Source organism: Podarcis cretensis (assembly GCF_951804945.1).
Source record: "Podarcis cretensis genome assembly, chromosome: 13".
NCBI lineage: Eukaryota > Metazoa > Chordata > Lepidosauria > Squamata > Lacertidae > Podarcis > Podarcis cretensis.
In genome coordinates, this window is record NC_137182.1 from 51,581,685 (window position 1) to 51,606,308 (window position 24,624).

At 46.6% G+C, this 24,624-nt stretch overlaps 3 protein-coding genes and 1 long non-coding RNA gene across 6 annotated transcripts in view; 3 read left to right on the forward strand and 1 right to left on the reverse strand.

Moving 5' to 3' along the window:
- Nucleotides 1-3,205: 3,205 nt before the first annotated feature.
- Nucleotides 3,206-4,933, forward strand: LOC307201435 (histone H1.5-like). Its single transcript, XM_079950649.1, has one exon. The coding sequence runs from the start codon at nt 3,243-3,245 to the stop codon at nt 3,849-3,851; it is 609 nt and encodes a 202-aa protein (XP_079806775.1). The 5' UTR covers nt 3,206-3,242; the 3' UTR covers nt 3,852-4,933.
- Nucleotides 4,934-9,633: 4,700 nt separating this feature from the next.
- LOC307202384 overlaps nt 9,634-24,624 on the forward strand; it is a 109,858-nt gene continuing 94,867 nt past the window's right edge. Inside the window, exon 1 of the long non-coding RNA XR_013832873.1 lies at nt 9,634-10,356. This is a non-coding gene — a long non-coding RNA (uncharacterized lncRNA). The remainder of the gene's footprint in view (nt 10,357-24,624) is intronic.
- Nucleotides 10,957-21,138, reverse strand: PDZD11 (PDZ domain containing 11). 3 transcript variants are annotated; one of them, XM_079952221.1, is made up of 7 exons: nt 21,037-21,138; nt 16,545-16,711; nt 15,612-15,695; nt 14,819-14,875; nt 12,809-12,907; nt 12,241-12,301; nt 10,957-11,750 (listed from the first exon to the last, which is right to left on the reverse strand). In XM_079952221.1, exons 2-7 carry the CDS (start codon nt 16,647-16,649, stop codon nt 11,716-11,718), a joined length of 441 nt encoding a protein of 146 aa, XP_079808347.1. In that variant the 5' UTR covers nt 16,650-16,711; nt 21,037-21,138; the 3' UTR covers nt 10,957-11,715. The 3 variants fall into 3 exon arrangements, with proteins under 3 accessions (XP_079808347.1, XP_079808345.1, XP_079808346.1); XM_079952219.1 differs by lacking the exon at nt 21,037-21,138 and adding an exon at nt 20,630-20,829; XM_079952220.1 differs by lacking the exon at nt 21,037-21,138 and adding an exon at nt 20,594-20,829.
- The window catches only part of KIF4A (kinesin family member 4A), a 35,563-nt gene continuing 35,100 nt past the window's right edge, over nt 24,162-24,624 (forward strand). Inside the window, exon 1 of the mRNA XM_079951744.1 lies at nt 24,162-24,308. The gene's annotated coding sequence lies outside the window, so the exon portion shown is untranslated. The remainder of the gene's footprint in view (nt 24,309-24,624) is intronic.

Consider the following 24,624-nt stretch of genomic DNA (forward strand, 5'->3'; position numbering starts at 1 on the left):
TAGAAAGTGATTTCTGACCTTTCCTTGATTTTTTGAAGTGATTCATTTTCATAAGAGTTTCCTAAGAGTTTTCACTGATGAAGGAGAAAAGATATTGTGCCATTGTGCAACTGTATGCCACTGGATTGATGGATTTTTGTGTGTGCTGTTTCCGCGATATTGTCTGTTACTATGACATTCCACTGAATTGTTGTAGCCACTGCTGTGTGGCATTATCTGTTTCTATTAATTTTTCTAAATATCTATCAAACATTCTGTATATTCAGTTCAAGGGGTCCAGAAGCAGTGTTGTATCAATTTCAGTTCTATACATTTCACCTTTTTCAGAGAAGCAGGAACAATTTATCTTCGCCTGATTTTCAACCGCACAACAAGCTTGTGAAGTTGGCAAGACTGAGAGGGAATGACTGGCTTCAGATCACCTAATGAGTGACTTTTAGGTCATTTTATCATGAGTCGATCATGCGAAAGGCTGGGCTAGATGAATCCCTAGCTGGAATTAAGATTGCCGGAAGAAATATCAACAACCTCAGATATGCAGATGACACAACCTTGATGGCAGAAAGTGAGGAGGAATTAAAGAACCTTTTATTGAGGGTGAAAGAGGAGAGTGCAAAATATGGTCTGAAGCTCAACATCAAAAAAACGAAGATCATGGCTACTGGTCCCATCACCTCCTGGCAAATAGAAGGGGAAGAAATGGAGGCAGTGAGAGATTTTACTTTCTTGGGCTCCATGATCACTGCAGATGGTGACAGCAGCCACGAAATTAAAAGACGCCTGCTTCTTGGGAGAAGGGCAATGACAGGCCTAGACAGCATCTTGAGAAGTAGAGACATCACCTTGCCAACAAAGGTCCGTATAGTTAAAGCTATGGTTTTCCCAGTAGTGATGTATGGAAGTGAGAGCTGGACCATAAAGAAGGCTGATCGCCGAAGAATTGATGCTTTTGAATTATGGTGGTGGAGGAGACTCTTGAGAGTCCCATGGACTGCAAGAAGATCAAACCTCTCCATTCTGAAGGAAATCAGCCCTGAGTGCTCACTGGAAGGACAGATCCTGAAGCTGAGGCTCCAGTACTTTGGCCACCTCATGAGAAGAGAAGACTCCCTGGAGAAGACCCTGATGTTGGGAAAGATGGAGGGCACAAGGAGAAGGGGGCGACAGAGGACGAGATGGTTGGATAGTGTTTTCGAGGTTACCAGCATGAGTCTGACCAAGCTGCGGGGGGCAGTGGAAGACAGGAGTGCCTGGCGTTCTCTGGTCCATGGGGTCACGAAGAGTCGGACACGACTAAACGACTAAACAACAACAACAATCATGAGTCGACAATTTTTAACTGCAAGTCTTCCTGGGTCTGATGTAGCACTCTCACCAGTCATAGATGTCAGCCAATGGATCCCAGAGACTACATTGCCACCATAGCCAGGGATAAAAGGATAAAATCTCAGGGTGTTACAATATAGTTAGATGACTCCTTACTGACAGTGAAGTCTTAACAACAACAACAACAACAACAATTTATTATTTATACTCTGCCCATCTGGCTAGGTTTCCCCAGCCACTCTGGGCAGCTTCCAACAGAATATTAAAATACAAAAATCTATTAAACATAAAAAACTTCCCTAAACACAGCTGCCTTCAGAAACTCAGATAGTTGCTTATTTCCTTGACATCTGGTGGGAGGGCGTTCCACAGGGCAGGCGCCACCACTGAGAAGGCCCTCTGCCTGGTTCCCTGTAACTTTGCTGCTTGCAGGGAGGGAACCGCCAAAAGGCCCTCGGCGCTGGACCTCAGTGTTCAGGCAGAACGATGGGGGTGAAGATGCTCCTTCAGGTAAACTGGGCTGTTTAGGGCTTTCAAGGTCAGCACCAACACTTTGAATTGAGCTTGGAAACACACTGGGGGCCAATGTAGGTCTTTCAGGACTGGTGTTACGGGGTCTCGGCGTCCGCCCCCAGTCACCAGTCTAGCTGCCGCATTCTGGATTAGTTGTAGTTTCCGAGTCACCTTCAAAGGTAGCCCCACGTAGAGCGCATTGCAGTAGTCCAAGCGGGAGATAACTAGAGCATGCACCACTCTGGCGAGACAGTCTGCAGGCAGGGAGGGTCTCAGCCTGCATACCAGATGGAGCTGGTAGAGAGCTGTCCTGGATACAGAATTGACCTGCGCCTCCATGGACAGCTGTGAGTCCAAAATGACTCCCAGGCTGTGCACCTGGTCCTTCAGGGGCACAGTTGCCCCATTCAGGACCAGGGAATCCCCCACACCCACCCACCTCCTGTCCCCCCAAAATAGCACCTCTGTCTTGTCAGGATTCAACCTCAGTCTATTAGCCGCCATCCATCCTCCAGCCGCCTCCAGACACTTGCAATAACCAAAGGCACCCAGACCCTGTCTGCTGTGGGACATCCACAAGGATCTGTTCTTTGTAAACTTCAGTTTGGAGTGGAGTAGGAGAAACTGTCAGTTTCCTAAGGCACAAAGTCTGCATCTGTTGTTGCAGAATCCCTTTATATCGGTGATATATCTATCCTCAGGCGACACAGCAGACAAACCTTCTTAACAATTATTTCAGGGGAAAGCCGATCAGTTTCTGTGCAGCAGTGGTTTAGACTTTCAATAAATTCCCGCGGAATATCTTGGAAGCTTGGTTCAAAAACAACTATACAATACCACTTTCCTTTCACTGAACTCCAGAAAACAGCACCTCATAAGACAAGCCTGATGTGCTACTTGGCTCAATTAAATAAGCAATTGTCTTGAAATAATCCGCCGAAACACGTTCCTTTCTTGGTTACTGAAAAGGAAACCCTCTAAAGTATCCTATTCAATACTTTCCACAAGTGCCCGTCCAAAGAAACATTTGCTATTTTGACTTAAAAGCAAATGTTTACATATTTGAAGGCTTCAGAAGTTGCCAGATGCTGAGCTCCCCGGTGTTTTCCAGGCTTGCCTTGCATCCCCCGAACGTGAAAACCAGATCCTTAAAATCGCACATATCCTCCTCATCGATCCCTCCCGGAACCGAAATTATCCGTGGAGCTAATTTCGATTAATTGACATTATAAGCGGATGAAGAAGCACAACGCGGCAAAGGCCCCCAGCCAGGTAGGGGCGTGCACGCGCCGTCCCTGAAACGCACCAATCAGAGCGCGGCTCGTCCCCTATAAATAGAGAGCTCCGCGCCGCTGCTCGCGCTCAGATTTCGGAGTGGAGGAAGAGAGAGGTTCGTTGCGATAATGGCTGAAGTTGCTCCTGTCGCCGCTGTTGCTGCGGCTCCCAAAGGCGCCGCGAAGAAGGTGGCCGCGAAGCCCCGCAAGGCCTCGGGCCCCAGCGTGACGGAGCTGCTGACCCAGGCGGTGACGGCGTCCAAGGAGCGCGGCGGCGTCTCCCTGGCCGCGCTGAAGAAGTCGCTGGCGGCCGCCGGCTACGACGTGGAGCGGAACAACAGCCGCATCAAGCTGGGCCTGAAGAGCCTGGTGACCCGGGGGATCCTGCTGCAGACCAAGGGCACGGGCGCCTCGGGCTCCTTTAAGCTCAATAAGAAGCAGGCCGACAACAAGGACAAGGCGCCCAAGAAGAAGCCGGCGGCGGCGGCGGCCGCGAAAAGCAAAAAGCCCGCGGCCAAGGGGAAGAAGGCTGTAGGAGGTGCTGGGGCCAAGAAAACCGTCAAGAAAGTGGCCAAGAAACCGGGGGCAGGAGGCGCCAAGAAGGCAGCCAAGAGCCCCAAGAAGTCCAAAGTCACCAAGCCCAAGAAGACAACGAAGAGCCCCGCCAATGCTCTGAAGCCGAAGGCTAAAGCCAAGCCGAAGGCATCCAAGCCCAAACTCGCCCCGAAGAAAAAGTGAATTGACATTTTACTGGGGGGCGTCATTTAACACAAACGGCTCTTTTAAGAGCCACCCACAATTTCTGCGAAAGACAAATCACTGCCCTGATCGGCTTCTCTCCCAAGTTTTCGAAATTGATTGCTCTTATGGTTACGTATTTCTAAATGAGATACATTAAACGAATTGTGGCAGCGTGAGCGAGCGGTCGTAAAACGCTGCTTTAAGACTCCGGTTCGGATCCCGCTGCCAGTTATTTATATTTGCTTCCTTATTTACACTGCTGCTCACAACAAAGGGGATGCGGTTTATTTTTTTCTTACCATAGTGTCTACTTGATATAATTGCTAATTGCAATTTAATGGAAGAATAGTTTTAGGAGAAAACGGCAGGTGCGGTGCGCGGGATCAACAGCGCATTTAGAAAATGACTGCTTTGGTGATACCTGCCATATAGTATATTTCTGATTCATGATCGGTGTGCACTGCAAATAGCTGCGTACTGCTATTTTTTAAAAAAGACACCCTAACTGCCAACATGCACCGACGAGGATGGGATTCGAACCCACGCGTGCAGAGCACAATGGATTAGCAGTCCATCGCCTTAACCACTCGGCCACCTCGTCGCGGCTGCTGCTCGTGATCGGGCTATTCTCCTGGCCAGGTTCATCTGTTCTCATATTCACCTCTCAGCTTTACCTATATCATATTCATTAGGTTTAAGGGGAAACGGGGGTGACTTGGAAGACTTCATATCCACTGTCTTAACACTGGTTCATTTGCTCCTGATACTTAACTCTCTTTCGCAGTGCTGGTCCACAGATGCTTGTTCAAAAATGGGTATTCAGACGTGCAATGAATTGCTATTTCTTTTTTAAAAAGCTGGTCTCTTCCTTTTCCCTTGTCGTCCCCCAACCCTATTTCTTTTCTCTTTATTTGCAAATGTAAAGTGCTCTTCCGTCTTCTTTCAGCAAGTGCTCAGTAAATAAATACTACTTGTAATGGCATGACAACACTTCATTTCTTTTTATCTTCATGTCCTCTTGTCTTTTCTTGAAGTGGCATAGCTCTTAAAAAAATGAAATAAAAAGTGTCCACACAAAACGTAGTCTGTCTGTATGTTCACAGCGGAGAAACTTGCCGTTAAGGACTGCATTTACTGACAATTATTACTTAAAGGCCGAAGAACGAAAACGTAAACTACTGTTGCCGAAACCCGGGATCGAACCAGGGACCTTTAGATCTTCAGTCTAACGCTCTCCCAACTGAGCTATTTCGGCCAGTGATAATAACTACCTTGATGTAATGTGCAATCTCAGCAGTTCTTGATACTGCTTTATCCAAAAGGTTATAAAAGTTTGCCTTTTGATATTCCTGAAGATATAGGAAATGTTATTGTGCGATAATATAATTAACTCAAGAAACATATGCAGAAATCTTAAAAGTAGATTAAAATGTACGTTGCATTGGCCGGGAATCGAACCCGGGCCTCCCGCGTGGCAGGCGAGAATTCTACCACTGAACCACCAATGCATCCACTCTCGCCTTTTCCCCGTCACAGTATATGTAGAAGCTTTACAAGGTGTGAGCGGCATTGTGAAAACTTTGGACGTGTTAGCCTATTGTTGGAATGATTTCATTTTGCAGCTTAGCCGTCCTGTTTTCCGAAAATGAATCTCGGGCCCCAGCAATCAAAAGGCAGCCTGTTAACTCCGCCACTTGGGCGATGCCTCCTTTTGAGATTTCATATTCTTGCAACTTTTTCTTCCGTCTGCGCTGTGTTGAGTGAGCTGCGATCTCCTGTCTTAGGCGCACGAGAGGGAAAGAAATCACCCCGCCCGTCCTGAAGGCACTCTGCACATGTTTAAATGGGCTGGTTTCTTTAAGATTGCATAACGCCTTCCAGCTGATTACCCCGCCCCCTTTGTTCCCCCACCCTCTAAAGCTTTTACTGCTTAAGTTTAAGGAACTCAGACTGAAGTTTTCGTTTCTGAATTAAAGCTTTCCTACTTTGGAGACATGAACACTAATTGTTAGCACTTCTGTAAACTCCACTAGAAATACATGCACACACTTTTTGCTTTTAAATTACTCTTCCTCTTGAGAATGAACGAGAACAGGCTGCGACCATCTCTCTCCGCTGGAGACTCTCCAGGGTTTGTGGATAACGCGCAATTTGAAAATCGAGGGGGGTTAAGGGATGGGAGAACCCCCATTCACAAACAAAATGAGGTTCCACCGAGATTTGAACTCGGATCGCTGGATTCAAAGTCCAGAGTGCTAACCATTACACCATGGAACCAAGCACACCAGCTGTCTCTTGTCCCGTGACTTTGTTCCCATTTAATTGCACACTAAGATAATAACAGGTGCCAAATATCATCCCTTCTTTCTATGCTTACATTATGGAGGAGGAATATAGAAGAAAGAGTATAATCAGATAGTATTTGAATCTTGAAGCTTTTTTCCTTTCTTTTTTTTTTAAGAAATACAGTACTGGAAACTGTTGCACCAGGAGTGTTCCCATTTCACTGGAAGTGTGAAGCAGGCAGGCGAGGACTAGTATCATGGAACAGCAAAAAATATAAATATTCTTGACTTTTCAGGTTGGCCTCTCATTGGTGCCCATTCCCATGTTGCCATCTGTGTATATGGACACAAAAAACAGGTTTGGCAGGACCCAGACCACAGAGGCTTGCAATCTAAAAATAGACTCAAAGGAAGCTAAACGGAAGGAACATACAATTACCCATACTGTGGCTTAGTTACAATAGGAATTTTAGTCTAGGGAGTTGTTCATGGGCGTGGGCAGGGTGGGGGCAGCTGCCCACAATCAATAAAAATCAATTAAATTCCTTGCAAGCTGTTAGGCCTGCCCCCCTAACAAAAAGTCTGCCCCCACCTAAAATCCTGGCTATACCCATGAAATTGTTGCAGCATAAAGTCATCACAGCACCTTGAAAGCGGGTTCAAAACAAGTAGGATATTTGGAATGTAATTGGCTGGCAAAGAGGCGCTGATTCTGTGCCCTATTTGAATTTGATGACACTTCGAAACTAATTCTCAAATCACTTTGAAATGTGGCGTTGCATTTTGATACGGTTTCTTTCGTTTCTGTCCTGTGTTTTATTTTGATACCATTGTAAGCTGCTCTGGAAAATGATCTGCTCTGGAAACCTGCATGCTTTCAACTTAATATTCAAATGGGGGTGGGGGTGGGGGTGAATGGGACAGAGAAATCATTCTCCTCGTTTGCAGAGTCTTTCCCCAAACATACTTGCATAGACTTCCCTGGCTTTATTTGCTTGGTTCATAAAATTTATACACTGTTGGATTGAAAACAAAACAAAACCCTCAAAGTGGACACAAAGTAGATTTGCTTTTTGGGATCAGACCAATTACTCTTCTCCTGCCCAGTAGTCAAACTGCGGATTGCCAGCTGCTTCTGCAAAGTTTACAGGCAAGTAAAGGCTATGGTATCCCTCTTGTTTGGGTCAAGCACCAACTATTATTTCAGACTCCTAGAAAGCTTCCTTTGGGGGACATAGTAACAAGGTGCCATCAATTTCTGGGTGGGACATTCTTTTCTTTCTGGCATGGTGAAGATAGCAGCTACATAGGCAAGTATTTATAAGGAGTAAGAGAGACATGGTACTCGTTTTGTCAGGAAATTTACAACCTGACTCAAGGCCCCAACAACCTGTAACTGAGACAATCCAACCTTTGGTAGTGAGGGGTAAAGGTAAAGGGACCCCTGACCGTCAGGTCCAGTTGCGAACGACTCTGGGGTTGCAGCGCTCATCTTGCTTTATTGGCTGAGGGAGCCGGCGTACAGCTTCTGGGTCATGTGGCCAACAGGACTAAGCCGCTTCTGGCGAAACCAGAACAGCACACGGAAACGCCGTTTACCTTCCCACCAGAGCAGTACCTACCGTATTTTTCGCTCTATAAGACGCACTTTTCCCCTCCTAAAAAGTAAGGGGAAATGTGTGTGCGTCTTATGGAGCAAATGCAGGCAGGAGGCTCTGCTCAGTGCTCCCTTTAAAGAGCCGCGTGGAGCGTGTGTGCGGCTCTTGGGGGCTTTTCCCCGAGGAGGGAGAAGGCCTGCCTTTATCCCGCTGCCCAAGAGAGGCTGCGCATGGCTATCCCAGAAGCCAGAACAGCAAGAGACTATCCCAGAAGCCAGATCCCTCTTGCTGTTCTGGCTTCTGGGATTCAGAATATTTTTTTCCTTGTTTTCCTCCTCCAAAAACTAGGTGCGTCTTATGGTCTGATGCACCTTAGAAAGTGAAAAATACGGTATTTATCTACTTGCACTTTGACCTGCTTTCGAACTGCTAGGTGGGCAGGAGCAGGGACCGAGCAACGGGAGCTCATCCCGTTGCGGGGATTCGAACTGCCAACCTTCCGATTGGCAAGCCCTAGTCTCTGTGGTTTAGACAGAATAAGTAAAATGGGAAATCTTGTGAAATCTAGGCTCTCAGTATGGAGTCCACAGCAACCCTAAGCAGGGTGAATAATACACCAGTCTCAGATGGCAACATTTTACTGAAACTCCCCCCCCAAAAAAAAAAACACCCCCCTCTGATAGAATCCAGCAATGACAAGAAAAGGTTGCTGTCTCTGTTGTGAAAAAATAAGTCTCAAAGAGAACACATTACAGTGGTGCCTCGCAAGACGAAATTAATTCGTTCCGCGAGTCTCTTCGTCTTGCGGTTTTTTCGTCTTGCGAAGCACGGCTATTAGGGGCTTAGCGGATTAGCACTATTAGCGGCTATTAGCGGCTTAGAAAAAGGGGGGGCAGGAAAAAAACTCGCAAGAACTCGCCCGACAAGCCCATAGGGAAATTTGTCTTGCGAAGCACCTCAAAAGACGGAAAACTCTTTCGTCTAGCGAGTTTTTCGTCTTGCGAGGCATTTGTCTTGCGGGGCACCACTGTACAGAACATCAAGAGAGTTATATAAATATTTTGACAGTGTTGTGAGTGGGACAATTAGCAAGCTTCCCTTGCAGAGCCACACCCAAACTTAATGAAGGAGGAGGAAGAGTTCTGATGAGCAAGCATTCCTTGGAGGTGAGGAATGTGTTTTAACTCCCTAGCCTTTCTTCCTCTAAGGGGCTGAAGCTCAAGTTAATCAAATTCTCTTGCTCTTTTTTTTATGCTTCCCTTGTGCAGCAGAGCCCAAGCAGAAACAGCTAGAGGCAGGGGAGACATCCTGCCACCAGAAACCTGAAAATGTTTCTTAGGTGAGGTTCATGTGGTGGTAAGGCTCACCTAACAAAATCTAAGCAGGTTTCACTGCTGTGACAACCTCACCCCACACAGAACCAAGCAGGATGCAATTTGAAGAGAGGACTTGAAGACTTCTAGACGCGGGTGGCACTGTGGGTAAAAGCCTCAGCGCCTAGGGCTTGCCGATCGGAAGGTCGGCGGTTCGAATCCCCGAGGCGGGGTGCGCTCCCGCTGCTCGGTCCCAGCGCCTGCCAACCTAGCAGTTCGAAAGCACCCCCGGGTGCAAGTAGATAAATAGGGACCGCTTACTGGCGGGAAGGTAAACGGCGTTTCCGTGTGCTGCGCTGGCTCGCCAGATGCAGCTTTGTCACGCTGGCCACGTGACCCGGAAGTGTCTCCGGACAGCGCTGGCCCCCGGCCTCTTGAGTGAGATGGGCGCACCAACCCCAGAGTCTGTCAAGACTGGCCCGTACGGGCAGGGGTACCTTTACCTTTACCTTTACCTTAGCCACATCAAACGGCGTTTCCGTGTGCTGCTCTGGTTCGCCAGAAGCGGCTTAGTCATGCTGGCCACATGACTCGGAAGCTGTACGCCGGCTCCCTCAGCCAGTAAAGCGAGATGAGCACTGCAACCCCAGAGTTGTCCACGACTGGACCTAACAGTCAGGGGTCCCTTTACCTTTACCCACATCAAAAAAGGCAAAAGCAAATCTGCGGCTGCCGGGATAGATAAGGACTGCAAATATACCCACAGCTTGGAATGGGTGTGATCACACTGAGGAGAAACCCATTTGCCCAGAAATCTGAAAAAGTTCAGCTTTGTTGCTTTTTTAAAAAAGTTTCTGACTCATGAATTAGGTGTGTGCACAGTACATTATTTACTGATTTATCATTGCCTGTGTCTGCTCACATTCACAGCACAATTTTGAAGCACTATGATGCCACAGTAATTCTGGGAGTTGTAGTTTCTTAAGCGTGTTGAAAGTTGTCAGGAGGTCCCTATTCCTCTCCCTGAGCTACCATTCCCAGAGTTCCACGTGAAGAGGGATTGGTGGTTAAACCACACTGAGGTATTGTAGCTCTAGGACAGGCATGGCCAAAGTTGGCCCTCCAGATGTTTTGGGACTACAATTCCCATCATCCCTGACCAATGTGAACTAGGGGTGATGGGAGTCATAGTCCCAAAACATCTGGAGAGCCAACTTTGGCCATGCCTGCTCTAGGAGGTCTCGTAACAACTCTTGGCAGCCTTAACAAACTACAACTCCCAGGATTCTTTGGGGAAGCCATGGCTGTTTAAAGCGGTATTATAGCGCTTTAAATGTGGCCTAAGACAGCCTGAAGGGGACGCAGGTGGCGCTGTGGGTTAAAGCCTCAGCGCCTAGGGCTTGCCGATCGAAAGGTCGGCGGTTCGAATCCCTGCGGCGGGGTGCGCTCCCGCTGCTCGGTCCCAGCGCCTGCCAACCTAGCAGTTCGAAAGCACCTCCGGGTGCAAGTAGATAAATAGGGACCGCTTACCAGCGGGAAGGTAAACGGCGTTTCCGTGTGCGGCTCTGGCTCTGGCTCTGGCTCTGGCCAGAGCAGCGATGTCACGCTGGCCACGTGACCCGGAAGTGTCTCCGGACAGTACTGGCCCCTGGCCTCTTAAGTGAGATGGGCGCACAACCCCAGAGTCTGTCAAGACTGGCCCGTACGGGCAGGGGTACCTTTACCTTTACCTTTAAGACAGCCTGAGTGTTCCTTAAGGGTATTCTAAATAAAAAGCAGAACTGATGAAACACAGGTAACAAGAGAGATTTGGGGAAAGGAAAGGTATCTATGCTTTGCAGATACCCCACCATCACATGCAAGATCCCCCTGGTATTACTGTTTCCAGAAAAGAAGAATCCACTCCTTGTGCATGAAAACCAGGAGCCTGCTTTGTGTATAAAGCAAACTCCTTCCAGCATTTTAATGAGAAGTATTAATGATCCTACTAAAGCCATATCCCATGACATGCAAACCAACATAGGTTCTTAAGCCCCTGAGCCTTCATATAGATGAGGCAGACATACATCAAAGCCCCAGCCCTTACACCAGCTTTAGTACAATGACGAAATAAATCCCCTTCATTTTCAGCATGCTTTCGTGCAGATATTTACAGTGGATTACGCCCCAAATCACCACCGCAGGCCCATCTCTGATTCAGAAAGGAGACCAGCTTAGAAGCATTCAGTTTGCTCCTCTGGGACCCGATGCTTTCTGTTCCTCCTCTTTCTGAGAGCTATGAAGGTAGCAGATTATTGGAATAGAATGTCTTTCTGAGCCTGGGGATGAATGAAACCAGGTAACAGCTTTATCTGCAAACCGACATCCGTTTTTCCTGGGACCAGGCAACTGGCTGAAGCCCTGCAACCGGCTCCTACTGCTTCTTGCTTCACAGCACAAAGTGGAAGAAAACTTTAAAGACATCCTTCTCAGGAGGTACTTGGATCTATGGAATCCAGCCAAAAAGGGGAGGTTTCTGCGCCACAAATGACGCCCCCTCGACACCCCCATGCAGGCATTTGCCGAAGGAAAAGGCTCTGGAGCAGGAGTAAACACGAAAAGAAGAATCTGGCTGGAGGGTGGTGAACTCTCTGCAAAGAGGAGGCTGCCAGCTGGGAAGGGATTTCTAGTGAACCGTTCGCTCCTTCTGCCTCTGGTAGTCTGGAAGGGAAAAGGGAGAGGAAGAATGAGTGGCAGAACATAAAGATCAGGATGTTAGCCCTTCAAGTTCAGGATCCTGTTTCTCATGCCCACAATGTTGGCATGAAGGCAACAGCTCTCCTCCCACTGTTTTCCCCCAGCAACTGGTGTTCAAAAGGTAGACTAGGCCTGAAGCTGGAGGTTTCATTTAGCAATCACTGCCACGGACAGACTTCTCCTCCAGGAATTTGTCTAATAAATACCCCTTTTAAGCCATCTATAATGAGAGGTGCCTCCTCTTCCTACATGGAAATGTTACGGAACTCCACACTATTTTAAAATATGTGTGTGTGTGTGTTTCATATTTTGGATTTGTATAAAGGGGGAGCACATTATTTTCCCTCTCCTCTTTCATGGATGTAGTGGGTCCAGGTTCACCTGACAAACATTCTCATCCAAACAGGTCAAAGATTTCGTAAAGAGCAGTAGCAGCAGTGGCAACAGCACTTACTATATGGGAAGAATCGGACTCGCATAATGATCTCCCGAGCAGTTTTCAAGATCTCCACAGCCTGTAGGGGCAGGGGGAAAAGAACAGATGAACTGAACAAAGAAGGGTTGAATCACTGATTTAAAATGCACTTTTACTCTGCCTTTCCTTCCCAGTGTAAAAAGCATCCCACATAAAGGATTTCAAGGCCATCTCCCTTCCAGGTACCTCCCTAAACCAGTTTCACTTCAGCAAGGCTGATACACCATGAGCCTTCAGAGCACATCCTATGGCTGATCCACACAGGCCACACAGAGCCAGTGTGGTGTAGTGGTTAAGAGCGGTAGTCTCGTAATCTGGGGAACCGGGTTCGATTCTCCGCTCCTCCACATGCAGCTGCTGGGTGACCTTGGGCCAGTCACACTTCTCTGAAGTCTCTCAGCCCCACTCACCTCACAGAGTGTTTGTTGTGGGGGAGGAAGGGAAAGGAGAATGTTAGCTGCTTTGAGACTCCTTAAAGGGAGTGAAAGGCGGGATATCAAATCCAAACTCTTCTTCTTCTTCTTCTTCATAATTTCTCCCCTCTCACCTTGCTGTGCTCGATATCCTGGAAGTCGACGTCATTAACTGCCAGCACTTGGTCTCCTTCCTGCAATCCGGCTCGATGGGCATCTGAATCCGGGATCACCTGGGATCAGGAGAGGCAAGACCGCCATTCAGATAGAGGCCAGGAGCTGCAAATGCGCCCTTGGCATCTAGGGGAAACTGGCCCCATCCTGTCACACAACTCAAGTGCCCTGCGCTCTGCCACTTCCAAAACTTTCAGTCCCCAAATGGTGCAGCGATCAAACTGCTGGCACATTTGTGAAGCTCAGCAGCTGGTGTGGTTTCAAACTGGATGAGGAACTGCATGTCGAGATTCATGTATTGCAGGGTCCCTTCCACCTCTATGAGTCTATGAATCCGATGGATAGAAACTCAAGGCTAAGCTCCGTTGAAATGAGCAGAACTTGCTTACAACACAGGAAGAACTGAGCTGCTGGTCTCCTTGCCAGTTGTAATGAAACTGTTTTGTATTGAGTCAAAGGATTTTATATCTGTATTATTATTGTCTGTATTTGCATTAGGGTAAAGTAACTGCCTTTTGGTTCCTGAGGGTACAGCTACTGTTGGTTCATTTAAGCTGCTGTATTTGGATCCTCTGTCTTATTGGTTTCCTCCAAAAGGCAGGACTGTGATTGCCTGATATTGTTCCCTCCAAAATGTATCCTTTCTAGCTAGTTCCCTGTCCCTATAAATGTAGCTCTCCCCTCCTCAGGTCTCAGTCTTGTTGCTTTAATAAAGAAGTGTTACTAGAGAACTATCTCCAGCATATTATGTCAAGAGAGCTGAAATCACAAACCCCACGTCACAACAGAAACAGCAGAAGGAAGCAGAAGGTTTAGGACAAAGACACAAAAATGAACACTGAGGTTGCTGGGAGGGGCAGGCAGGGTTCCTCCATTTTTATTTTGAAAACCTGCAAATCATGCTCATAGTAGCTAGGCTGAAATAAATGGTTCTGTTTTTAAATCCAACCATTCCTCTTTTATCTAAGTCATGCGATAAGGTAGGGTTATCTTAGATTTATTTTATTTTTTAACCAAGATCTGTGTGAAACATCTAAGTCATTTACCATAAAATAATCATTTATAGTTGCAATCCTCAGCCTGTTTGTTTGGTAATAAACATGACTGAAGTATGTGGCATAAGCTTCCAAGGAAACATGCATAATAACTGATGGATATTCTTCATAGAGAAAGTGAATCTCATCAAGTAATTTGGCAAATGAATAAATGTATTTTATGCTTTATTGAAATTAACGTATCAGATTAGAATGGGTGTTTTTCCTGTAATTTTATATGCTAACTTAAACAAAAATACTCATAGGATGAAACTGCAGGTCATTCGACAAGTGTAACATATAATAAGAACTGGTGAATGAGTTTTACTTTTTCCTCTGCCCTCTTCAACCCCTTTCCCTTTTGCGTCATGCCTTTTATATTGCAAATCTGTGGGCAGGGACTACCTTGTTTTGTGATCTTATATAAACTTGTCAGGACGCAGGTGGCGCTGTGGGTTAAAGCCTCAGCGCCTAGGGCTTGCCGATCGAAAGGTCGGCGGTTCGAATCCCTGCGGCGGGGTGCGCTCCCGCTGCTCGGTCCCAGCGCCTGCCAACCTAGCAGTTCGAAAGCGCCTCCGGGTGCAAGTAGATAAATAGGGACCGCTTACCAGCGGGAAGGTAAACGGCGTTTCCGTGTGCGGCTCTAGCTCGCCAGAGCAGTGATGTCACACTGGCCACGTGACCCGGAAGTGTCTCCGGACAGCGCTGGCCCCTGGCCTCTTAAGTGAGATGGGCGCACAACCCCAGAGTCTGTCAAGACTGGCCCGTACGGGCAGGGGTACCTTTACCTTTTTATAAACTTGTCTGGGAGCCTTCTCAGCTGAAGATCATATTAAAAATGCTTTTTAAAAAATGACCAAGAAACACAATTAATTTGCATGTCAATGAAGTAACAGAACTAGGCAGCCATGAGGTCGGGACTAAAGATCAACACACCTTAGAGATGAAGATCCCCAGTTGTGACGCTTTTCCTCCTCGAATATTAAAGCCCAGCTAGAAAGGAAACAGAATTGAGTTGGAGATAGATTGTTCCTGAATACTGTCTTCTTCCAGACTGTTATTTCTGCTACAGACAGAGGTCTACATCATCATTGAATTTTTACTGCAACCCACAACGACCCCATGAAATAGAGGAACTGCTATCAATGGCCAGATAGATAAAATAAAATATGTGATGCACAGGGCAGGTTACAAATGCAGAGAATCCCCTCCAAGGATAGCTAAGTTTTCAGTAGAGGAGGAATCTGGTATCCTCGAGACGTTTCAGACTACAACTCCCATCATTCCTGAGAGCCAGTGTGGTGTAGTGGTTAAGAGTGGTAGTCTTGTAATCTGGGTAACCGGGTTCGCGTCTCCGCTCCTCCACATGCAGCTGCTGGGTGACCTTGGGCCAGTCACACTTCTTTGAAGTCTCTCAGCCCCACTCACCTCACAGAGTGTTTGTTGTGGGGGAGGAAGGGAAAGGAGAATGTTAGCCGCTTTGAGACTCCTGAAGGGGAGTGAAAGACGGGATATCAAATCCAAACTCTTCTTCTTCTTCTTCTTCATTGCCCAAGCTGACTGGGGCTGATGGGAAATGGAGTCCAAAAAATGTCCGAAGGACCTCATGTTTTCCAAGCCTGGTGTGGAGGGCCTCAGTTGACAAGCCTACAATCCCAGCTGAGGAAACCTCACACACCCTTGTAATCCCCATTTCCCGCAAGTCCCCTGAGAGTGGGCCAAGACTCACCTGTGCCCCTGGAGGTTTTTTCAACACAATGGTACGAGGCAGGAATTGGGTCAGCTCATTGTTATAATCCGAATGGTAAATTCTCTAGGGGGAAAAAGCAAGTTACAAAATAAAAAAATGACAATGTGAATTTTATCGTGGAAATCAGAAACTTCTTGGGGTTCATCATAGCATTCCATTGCCTAGTTCTGCTCCAAGAAGAATAAGAAAAATGGCTGAAGAAAAACATTTTAAGCAACTTGGGATCTGTTTTAAAACCTTGCAACCAGACATCAGTGCTGTAGAAGAGGGTTAGTCAACTCCCAACTCTAATCAACTTCTACCAGTATGGATTATATAATATACCAAAGTGATTTAACAATACAAACAGCAACAATAAACCACATAAATAAATGATTTCATATATAAAAATGCTTTGGAGTCCAGTAGATACAGTCTGGGGGGGGGGGGGGGAATCTCTATTGCCCTATCTTGTTGAAAGAGGAAGGTGGTAATAATAATTTGCTGTTCTTGTTGTTGTTATATCCCCACCCATCTGGTTGGGTTTCACCAGGTCTCCTGATGAGATTATCTGCAAGAGTCCCTCTGCTGCAGAGAGCAGTGATCAATTTGGGGGTATATGGGGTGAAATGATATTTTAAACTATTCTCGTCCCAAGATGTAAAGCACTTTGTACACCAGTTCCAACATCTTTAAAATAGCCTGGTAGCTAATTGGCAGCTAGGGGAATTAATTCAACAGCGGTGTAACATGATGGAGATAGTCTGATCGGGCGAGCAGTTAAGCTGCTGGAGTTTGCACTAGCTTCCAGGACAATGCCCAAAGCAGGTCCCACAAGAAGTGCACTGCCGTAGTCTATCCTGGGGGTTTATCAGCGCATGGACAACAGCGGCCAGGCTTTCTTAATGACCCAGGGATCTTTTAGATACACACCTCATGAGGAGGGATCCAGGTAGGAGGGCTCTCGTAGGGAGGCAAAAACACCACGGGATAGTCATCGTATGGGATCCGGCCACAGCCACCACCTCCGATATCCATTTTGGAGTCAGCACAGAGCTGCGAAAGCCCCAGGTGATCTTTCCGAAGATGGGGTGTCAATTCTGGAGAGAAAACAGTATAAGTGGCCTGTCTACTTTCCTTCTTAAAGCCAAATATGCTTCAAGGCAGGGTGAAATTAATGGAAAACACCCACACGCACAAACACCCAAAAAGCTAGTGATTGCACAAGTGATTTGAGGTCATCTATTTCCCACCAGCTGTGGTATAAATAAGAGTCTTTTTTTGTTAACTGTAAGTTTGTTCTAAAGTCGTCGTCTCTTCCTCCTCTCCAAAAAACCTTCGTGCTTTAAACTTTTGCATGATTGCTTTTAAAAGTCAAGTACAGTTTTCTCCCAGTTCAGAGATGTGACAGTGGGAAAAGCTATGCATGTTGAATCCTATATCTGTCAGAGCACTATTAAAATGTGGCCTCTTTTAAAGTAGCTTTGAACACATCTCTTTTTAGAACATCCTTTGGAGTTTAAATTGTCACGCAGGATAATGACATTCATTTGTCCAGGGCTGGGTTTAATAATGTTTTGCTGTTTAAGTGTAACAGGTTTTCATTTCATTCCTCCTCCCCTACCAGGAGGAGAGCTGGAGGGGGGAGATGTTTTCATGCTATTTGAAAACAGATATATAAATGGCAAATATGTTTTATGTCTACTTTTTTTTTAGCTTTATTTTATGCATATACAGATCTCGGATTAAGCGGGAGATAAAGAACGCCAAACAAAAATAAATAAAATATGTATCTGCTCCCATTTGTACACATACACAGTACAATGAATGCATATGCCAAAGAATCGTATAGCCTATACCAGCCTTCATTCCTCACTGCTTAACTACTGTCATGAAGTAGTGATTCTGCGAGCAAGTATCGATGAGTGGGGCCTCTCAGGCAGGTGGTTAACAATTACAGTAGTACCTCGGGTTACATACGCTTCAGGTTACAGACTCCGCTAACCCAGAAATAGTACCTCGGGTTAAGAACTTTGCTTCAGGATGAGAACAGAAATTGTGCTCCGGCGGTGCGGCAGCAGCAGGAGGCCCCATTAGCTAAAGTGGTGCTTCAGGTTAAGAACAGTTTCAGGTTAAGAATGGACCTCTGGAACGAATTAAATACTTAACCCGAGGTACCACTGTAGTCCCCAAAGTGGGAGCAGATGATGGGGCTGGCTGGCTGCCAGCATGCCCCAGCCCCTACCCTCTTTCCCCCGAAAATAAGACCTACTTCCAGTTTTGCCTCTCGCTGTAATATAAGGCATTCCCCTGAAAATAAGACCTCCCCGATAATAGGGCCTCCCCCGAATATAAGGCCTCCGCGGAATATAAGGCCCCCAAAGCTACCATAAGGCGTCTGACTCCTGTAGACCATAACGGCGGGCGCCGCCGCGCAACTCACTAGCCGCAGCGGAGCCGGAGCTGTTCAGGCAGTGCAAGGTGCCACCTGCTGCTCGCTCACAATTACAGTGGTACCTCGGGTTACATACGCTTCAGGTTACAGACTCCGCTAACCCAGAAATAGTGCTTCAGGTTAAGAACTTTGCTTCAGGATGAGAACAGAAATCGTGTTCCGGTGGAGCGGTGGCAGCAGCAGGTCCCATTAGCTAAAGTGGTGCTTCAGGTTAAGAACAGTTTCAGGTTAAGTACGGACCTCCAGAACAAATTAAGGACTTAACCTGAGGTACCGCTGTAGCGTCTTTCCCCAAAAGTAAGACATCCCCTCGAAAATAAGACCTAGCGCATCTTTGGGAGCAAAAATTAATATAAGACACTGTCTTATTTTCGGGGAAAGAGGGTATAAATCTTTGAGTTAACCTGCCGAGGGGAGGAGAGAACATGCCGTAGATCAGACTGCTGTTTGATGTCTGTAGCTGGTGCCAGAGAATATGCCAGTAAAGCCTGACACCCATTAGGTGCCTGTGTGTGAGTTATTTGGAGCTCGGAAGGAGGACTCGAGAAAGGGACTTCCTCCTTGGCATGATGGCATAGCGGCGGATTCAAACAGGAGTTTTGGAGCTTCAGCACCCTGAGTGTGAATGGCAAGTTTAGATGGCGGAAAGTGTTCATCCATTCCAAAGAAAGATCTGTTCTTTCTCCCTGGAATTGAAGAGGAGAGGGAAGGAAAAGCCCTAACGTGCGCTACCCCTTACCCAATAACAGCAATGACACTCTCAAAACTACCTCTTGACCAGGCATAGGCAAACTCCGGCCCTCCAGATAATTTGGGACTACAATTCCCATCATCCCTAGCTGGCAGGCCCAGAGGCCGGGGGTGATGGGAATTGTAGTCCCAAACATCTGGAGGGCCGGAGTTTGCCTATGCCTGCTCTTGACACTAAGGCCCCACATCTGAACCATACATTTAACACATCATTGCACAACATTATACAGTGGTACCTCGGGTTAAGAACTTAATTTGTTCTGGAGGTCTGTTCTTAACCTGAAACTGTTCTTAACCTGAAGCACCACTTTAGCTAATAGGGCCTCCCGCTGCCACCACAATTTCTGTTCTCATCCTGAAGCAAGGTTCTTAACCCAAGGTAATATTTCTGGGTTAGCGGAGTCTGTAACCTGAAGTGTATGTTACCTGAAATACCACTGTAAATATTTGTGGCTTCTCCTAAAGAATCCTGGGAACTGTAGTTTGCCAAGTGTGCCAAGGAGACCAGACTCCCCCCCCCCAGTCCCTTTCCAGAGCAGCCCTGGAAATAGAGATTGACTGTTAAACTACCCTGAGAACTGTAGCTCTGTGAGGGGAAAGGGAGAGATGGGAAGGGGGGGGGGCGGTCTCCTAAGGACTCTCAGCAACCTTAACAAACTACACCTCCCAGAATCCTTTGGGGGAATGCAATGGCTGTTCAATCATGGCTACTGGTCCCATCACCTCCTGGCAAATAGAAGGGGAAGAAATGGAGGCAGTGAGAGATTTTACTTTCTTGGGCTCCATGATCACTGCAGATGGTGACAGCAGCCACGAAATTAAAAGACGCCTGCTTCTTGGGAGAAGGGCAATGACAGGCCTAGACAGCATCTTGAGAAGTAGAGACATCACCTTGCCAACAAAGGTCCATATAGTTAAAGCTATGGTTTTCCCAGTAGTGATGTATGGAAGTGAGAGCTGGACCATAAAGAAGGCTGATCGCCGAAGAACTGATGCTTTTGAATTATGGTGCTGGAGGAGACTCTTGAGAGTCCCATGGACTGCAAGAAGATCAAACCTCTCCATTCTGAAGGAAATCAGCCCTGAGTGCTCACTGGAAGGACAGATCCTGCAGCTGAGGCTCCAAGACTTTGGCCACCTCATGAGAAGAGAAGACTCCCTGGAGAAGACCCTGATGTTGGGAAAGATGGAGGGCACAAGGAGAAGGGGGCGACAGAGGACGAGATGGTTGGATAGTGTTTTCGAGGTTACCAGCATGAGTCTGACCAAGCTGCGGGGGGCAGTGGAGGACAGGAGTGCCTGGCGTTCTCTGGTCCATGGGGTCACGAAGAGTCGGACACTAAACGACTAAACAACAACAACAATGGCTGTTCAAAGCCCTGTTTAGGGAATGTTTTAATGTGTGACATTTTAATGTATTTTTATTTTATTTTTTTAAATGATTTTTATTAACTGGCCAATCACATCAAATTAAATCACATCGCATCAATTCCAAATTACAGAGCCAAATTTTTAAACTTTGGTTGGGGGAACCCATACTTCAAGATCCATTTTTAAACTTTGTTGGAAGCCGCCCAGAGCGGCTGGGCAAAGTCAGCCAGATGGGCGGGGTACAAATAATAAATTATTATTATTATTATAAATTATCATCATCACAGCGCATGGTGTGGATGGGGTCTTACAGTGCAAACCTAGGGAGGTTTACTCAAGAGGTGAGCCCTACGAAGTCCCCATAGGACCTGCTCCCAGAGGATTCTCCCCACCCCTGCCCACTTACCTGGGAGTAACCCACAAGGAACTGCATAGGCCTTACTTCCGAGTAGACACCCAGAGTGCTGCGAAATCAGGAGCGCCTCCCAAGGCCCAAGCTCCCTTTGGATCCACTCCCACAGAGCTCAGATGGGCCTACTCTAGAGTAAAGGGGCCCAGAGGCGTCCAATCCGCTCCCTGGAAGAACCGGCCTTCCTCCTGCTGCTGATCAGCTGAGCTCGCAGGAACAAATACCAGGCTCCTCCTCCTCCAATCAAAGGGGGCTCCTCCCCTGCCAGCCACCCAATCAAAACAGAAGGGCATCACTACTCTACTCCTACTAGCTAGGCTTACTGTCAATTAGCGAAGGAAGCCTGACGGTTGGTTGGGTTTCTCAGGAGGCGGGAAAAATAAGGCACTCTAGCCTCTGAGGGAATTATGGGAGGAGTTGGGCCTGTTTTAAAACCCCACCATTTTAATGGCTGCGACTCTGAATGTGCTGGAAAGCCAGGGCAATACATATTTCAAATTTGGAGGGGGGGGAGGTTTAAAATGTGAGGAAACGGTATTTGTTTTTCAAGCTTTCTTTTAATGGCAACCAACTTCTCGACCCCCACAGGAAGGGATAGGGCGTGAGACTGCCTCAGTGGTTGCCGTGGCAACGGTTGCTAGGCGCGCAGTCACTAAGGCGCGGCACGTGACCCAACGGTCACTTCTGTGAGGTAAATGAGGAGAGAGACCTGCTCCCTGCTTCGTTCCCTCAGGCTGGCGCCCTCCGTTTAAAAAATAAAAAATTGATGTAAACCATCTTGGGCGATTAACAAGGAAGGGCAGTATACAACATTAACCCATAAATGAACTATTATTTTTTTAAAAAATTCTTTTTATTAAGTTTCAATTACAACGAACAAAGAAAAAAGAAAACCAAAGAAAAAGAACACAAAAAGTAAAAAAAGAAATATAAAAAAACAGGAAGAAAAAATATATATATATTTTTTTAATTTCATATTTATTAAGATTTTTGAATACAAATGCATAAATAAAAATTACTTATATCATAACATAGTTTCGTCTCTTCTTTGGACTCCCTCACATCTCCCGCTCCCACTTACATCGTTGCAGAAGATTTTTTCCAAGCAAATTACCCACTTGTTTACAATATTTATCGCCGCTCATTTAGATAAAATCTAACAATTCTCCAAAAAAAAATTTATATTTTCCTTATTTCTCACTTATCATCAAAATCCAATCTAATTCAATGGTAGGCAATTATTTATGATCTAGCATCCTTCTTAGCATTCAACCAAATTACAATATTTTTGTAAATAGATCTTAAATTTCCTCCAGTCCTCCTCGACCCTCTCTTCTCCCAGGTCACGGATTCTACCAGTCATCTCGGCCAGTTGCATATAGTCTATCAGCTGCATCTGCCACTCTTCCAGTGTGGGTAGATCTTGAGTTTTCCAATTCTTAGCGATGAGTATCCTTGCTGCTGTTGTTGCATACATAAAAAAAGTTTGGTCCTTCTTTAACACCTTCTGGCCGACAATACCCAGAAGGAAGGCCTCTGGTTTCTTAGTAGGAAGAAAAAAATATATACCCATACCTAACACCAAATAGCATCTATCTCTGTTACAATTCTCTTTAAAACTTTATACATTCAGATATTTAGATCTTTCTTCTATACCCCTATTGACCTCCTTCCCTCCCGATTTCGGGCTTCTTGATAAAAGATTCATTTTCTGCAGCTGATAATTATTGATAATTTACACGTCGTAAGTTTTATAACAGACCTGCTATAGTTTTTAAGTTTCTATGATTTCCTTTAATGTAAACCATAAGTTTGTTCCAATCGCTAATAAACTTTGTATTTTTTTGGTTTCTAGTTTTTTGCGTCATTTTTGCTAATTCAACATATTCAAATAATCTTGATTGCCAATCTCTAACCGTTAGTATATTTGTACTTTTCCAATTTTGTGCAATTAGTATTCTGGCCGCTGCTACTGAATAGCAACCCATAAATGAACTAGAGAGTTCTCTCTGGCATCTTTTAAGGAAAGAAGGGCTGACAATATACAGTCCTGATTTCCCAGCTTTTGCTTCACGAAAGAGAGACGCCATTTTGATCCCGGAGCTTGGAAGAACTACAATTCCCATCAGCCCCTGCAACGATGATGGGTGGGGTGGGGGTTGTCATTCCTCAGAGTCAAGGCCAATGGCGGCTTTCCGTTTTCACTTGAAGTTTAGCAGTAGGCGGGGTTTGTCTTTCACAGGATCGCAGATCTATGGCCACGTTGCTCCAGAAAAACAAAAACGAATCTATATTTGGGTTTCAGAAAACAAACGAAACTGTGATCATGCTTTCCGGCTGCGCAGATACTTGGGTGATGAGACCTCGGTAAACTGCATTCAAATGATTTAGCAAGAGTTTTCTGTCTCTCTTGGAAGAAGTGGACAATAACAGAAGTTGTTTTAAAGATGACTCCCAAACTCTGTGAAGTCTCGGCCAAGAGATTTTATTCCCTGACCGGGTGCAAGCATTACAGTAGCAAAGATATTTTTCAACTGTTGAAATCTTCTTCGGAGATCACTAATTCAGAATGCGGCAGCTAGACTGGTGACTGGGACTGGGAGCGGCCGCCGAGACCATATAACACCGGTCTTGAAAGATCTACATTGGCTCCCAGTACGTTTCCGAGCACAATTCAAAGTGTTGGTGCTGATCTTTAAAGCCCTAAATAGCCTCGGTCAAGTATACCTGAAGGAGCGTCTCCTCCCCCATCGTCCTGCCCGGACACTGAGGTCCAGCTCCGAGGGCCTTCTGGCGGTTCCCTCACTGTGAGAGGCCAAGTTACAGGGAACCAGACAGAGGGCCTTCTCGGTGGTGGCACCCGCCCTGTGGAACGCCCTCCCATCAGATGTCAAAGCAATAAACAACTACCTGACATTCAGAAGACATCTGAAGGCAGCCCTGTTCAGGGAAGTTTTTAATATGTGACATTTTAGTGTATTTTTCATCCTTGTTGGAAGCCGCCCAGAGTGGCTGGGGAAACCCAGCCAGATGGGCGGGGTACAAATAATAAATTATTATTATTATTATTATTATTATTATTATTATTATTATTATTATTATGTAGTCGAGTAAGATTGTCTTCCATAAACACCAAACCCATTCAGTTCTACCATTCGCTAACAGACTCCCCACACCTCAGATCTAAGAGAACCCGTTACTATTAGGTAGCCGGGTTGGTCTGCCATAGTCAAAACAAAATAAACAAATTCCTTCCAGTAGCACCTTAAAGACCAACTAAGTTAGTTCTTGGTATGAGCTTTCTGAAGAAGTGTGCATGCACACGAAAGCTCATACCAAGAACTAACTTAGTTGGTCTTTAAGATGCTACTGGAAGGAATTTTTTTATTCTGTTTTAACTAAGAGAACCCGGAAACTCTTCGCAACAGGTACACCTCTCCACTCTGGCATACATCTATCCGCCGACGGTGGTCTGACGTCACCGCGCACGCTACCTCGGCGCGCCCGTCTGCATTATTCCCCCCCCCCGCCCCCCACGCCTCACTCGAGGTGCCCGGATTGGCGCGGCGGATTTGAACGTTGTAAGCTGAGGGGAAGCAGTGACGGAGGCGGTGTCTCCGCGAGACGAGGCCGTTGGCGGGCCGGCCTGCGGACGGGGAAGGAGAAGGCCGCGCGCGAGAGAGAGAGAGAGAGAGAGAGAGAGGAGAAGAGGGTAACGGTCGCTTGCGGCCCCAGGACAGTGCAAAGCCCCCCCCCCGCCGCCCCGCTTTTAACCCTTTCGGTCCCCTTCCCCGCCTTTTTCCTTCCCCAAAGCGCGTCTTCGGGTGACGGTTGCTTTTTAAATTTCCAGTTTTATTCTTGGGGGGGGTGGGGGGTGTTCGCGTGGGACGCCTCTTTATTCTTATTCTTCCCCTGGGACGAGGTTCTCCTTCCTCTCCCCCCTCCCCCTCCCCCCCGTCGGCCCCGTTTGCATCCTCTCAACAACAACCCTGCGAGGGAGGCTCAGGCCAAGAGGTTTAAAGACTTGT

Coding starts and splice junctions, on each gene's coding strand:
- LOC307201435 (XM_079950649.1), top strand. CDS start 3,243: ATGGCTGAAGTTGCTCCTGTCGCCGCTGTTGCTGCGGCTCCCAAAGGC.
- PDZD11 (XM_079952221.1), bottom strand. CDS start 16,649: ATGGATATCGGAGGTGGTGGCTGTGGCCGGATCCCATACGATGACTAT. Junction 15,696..16,544: donor CCTGGATCCCTCCTCATGAG/GTGTGTATCTAA, acceptor TTTTCCCCCTAG/AGAATTTACCATTCGGATTA. Junction 12,908..14,818: donor TGGGGATCTTCATCTCTAAG/GTGTGTTGATCT, acceptor TCCTGATCCCAG/GTGATCCCGGATTCAGATGC.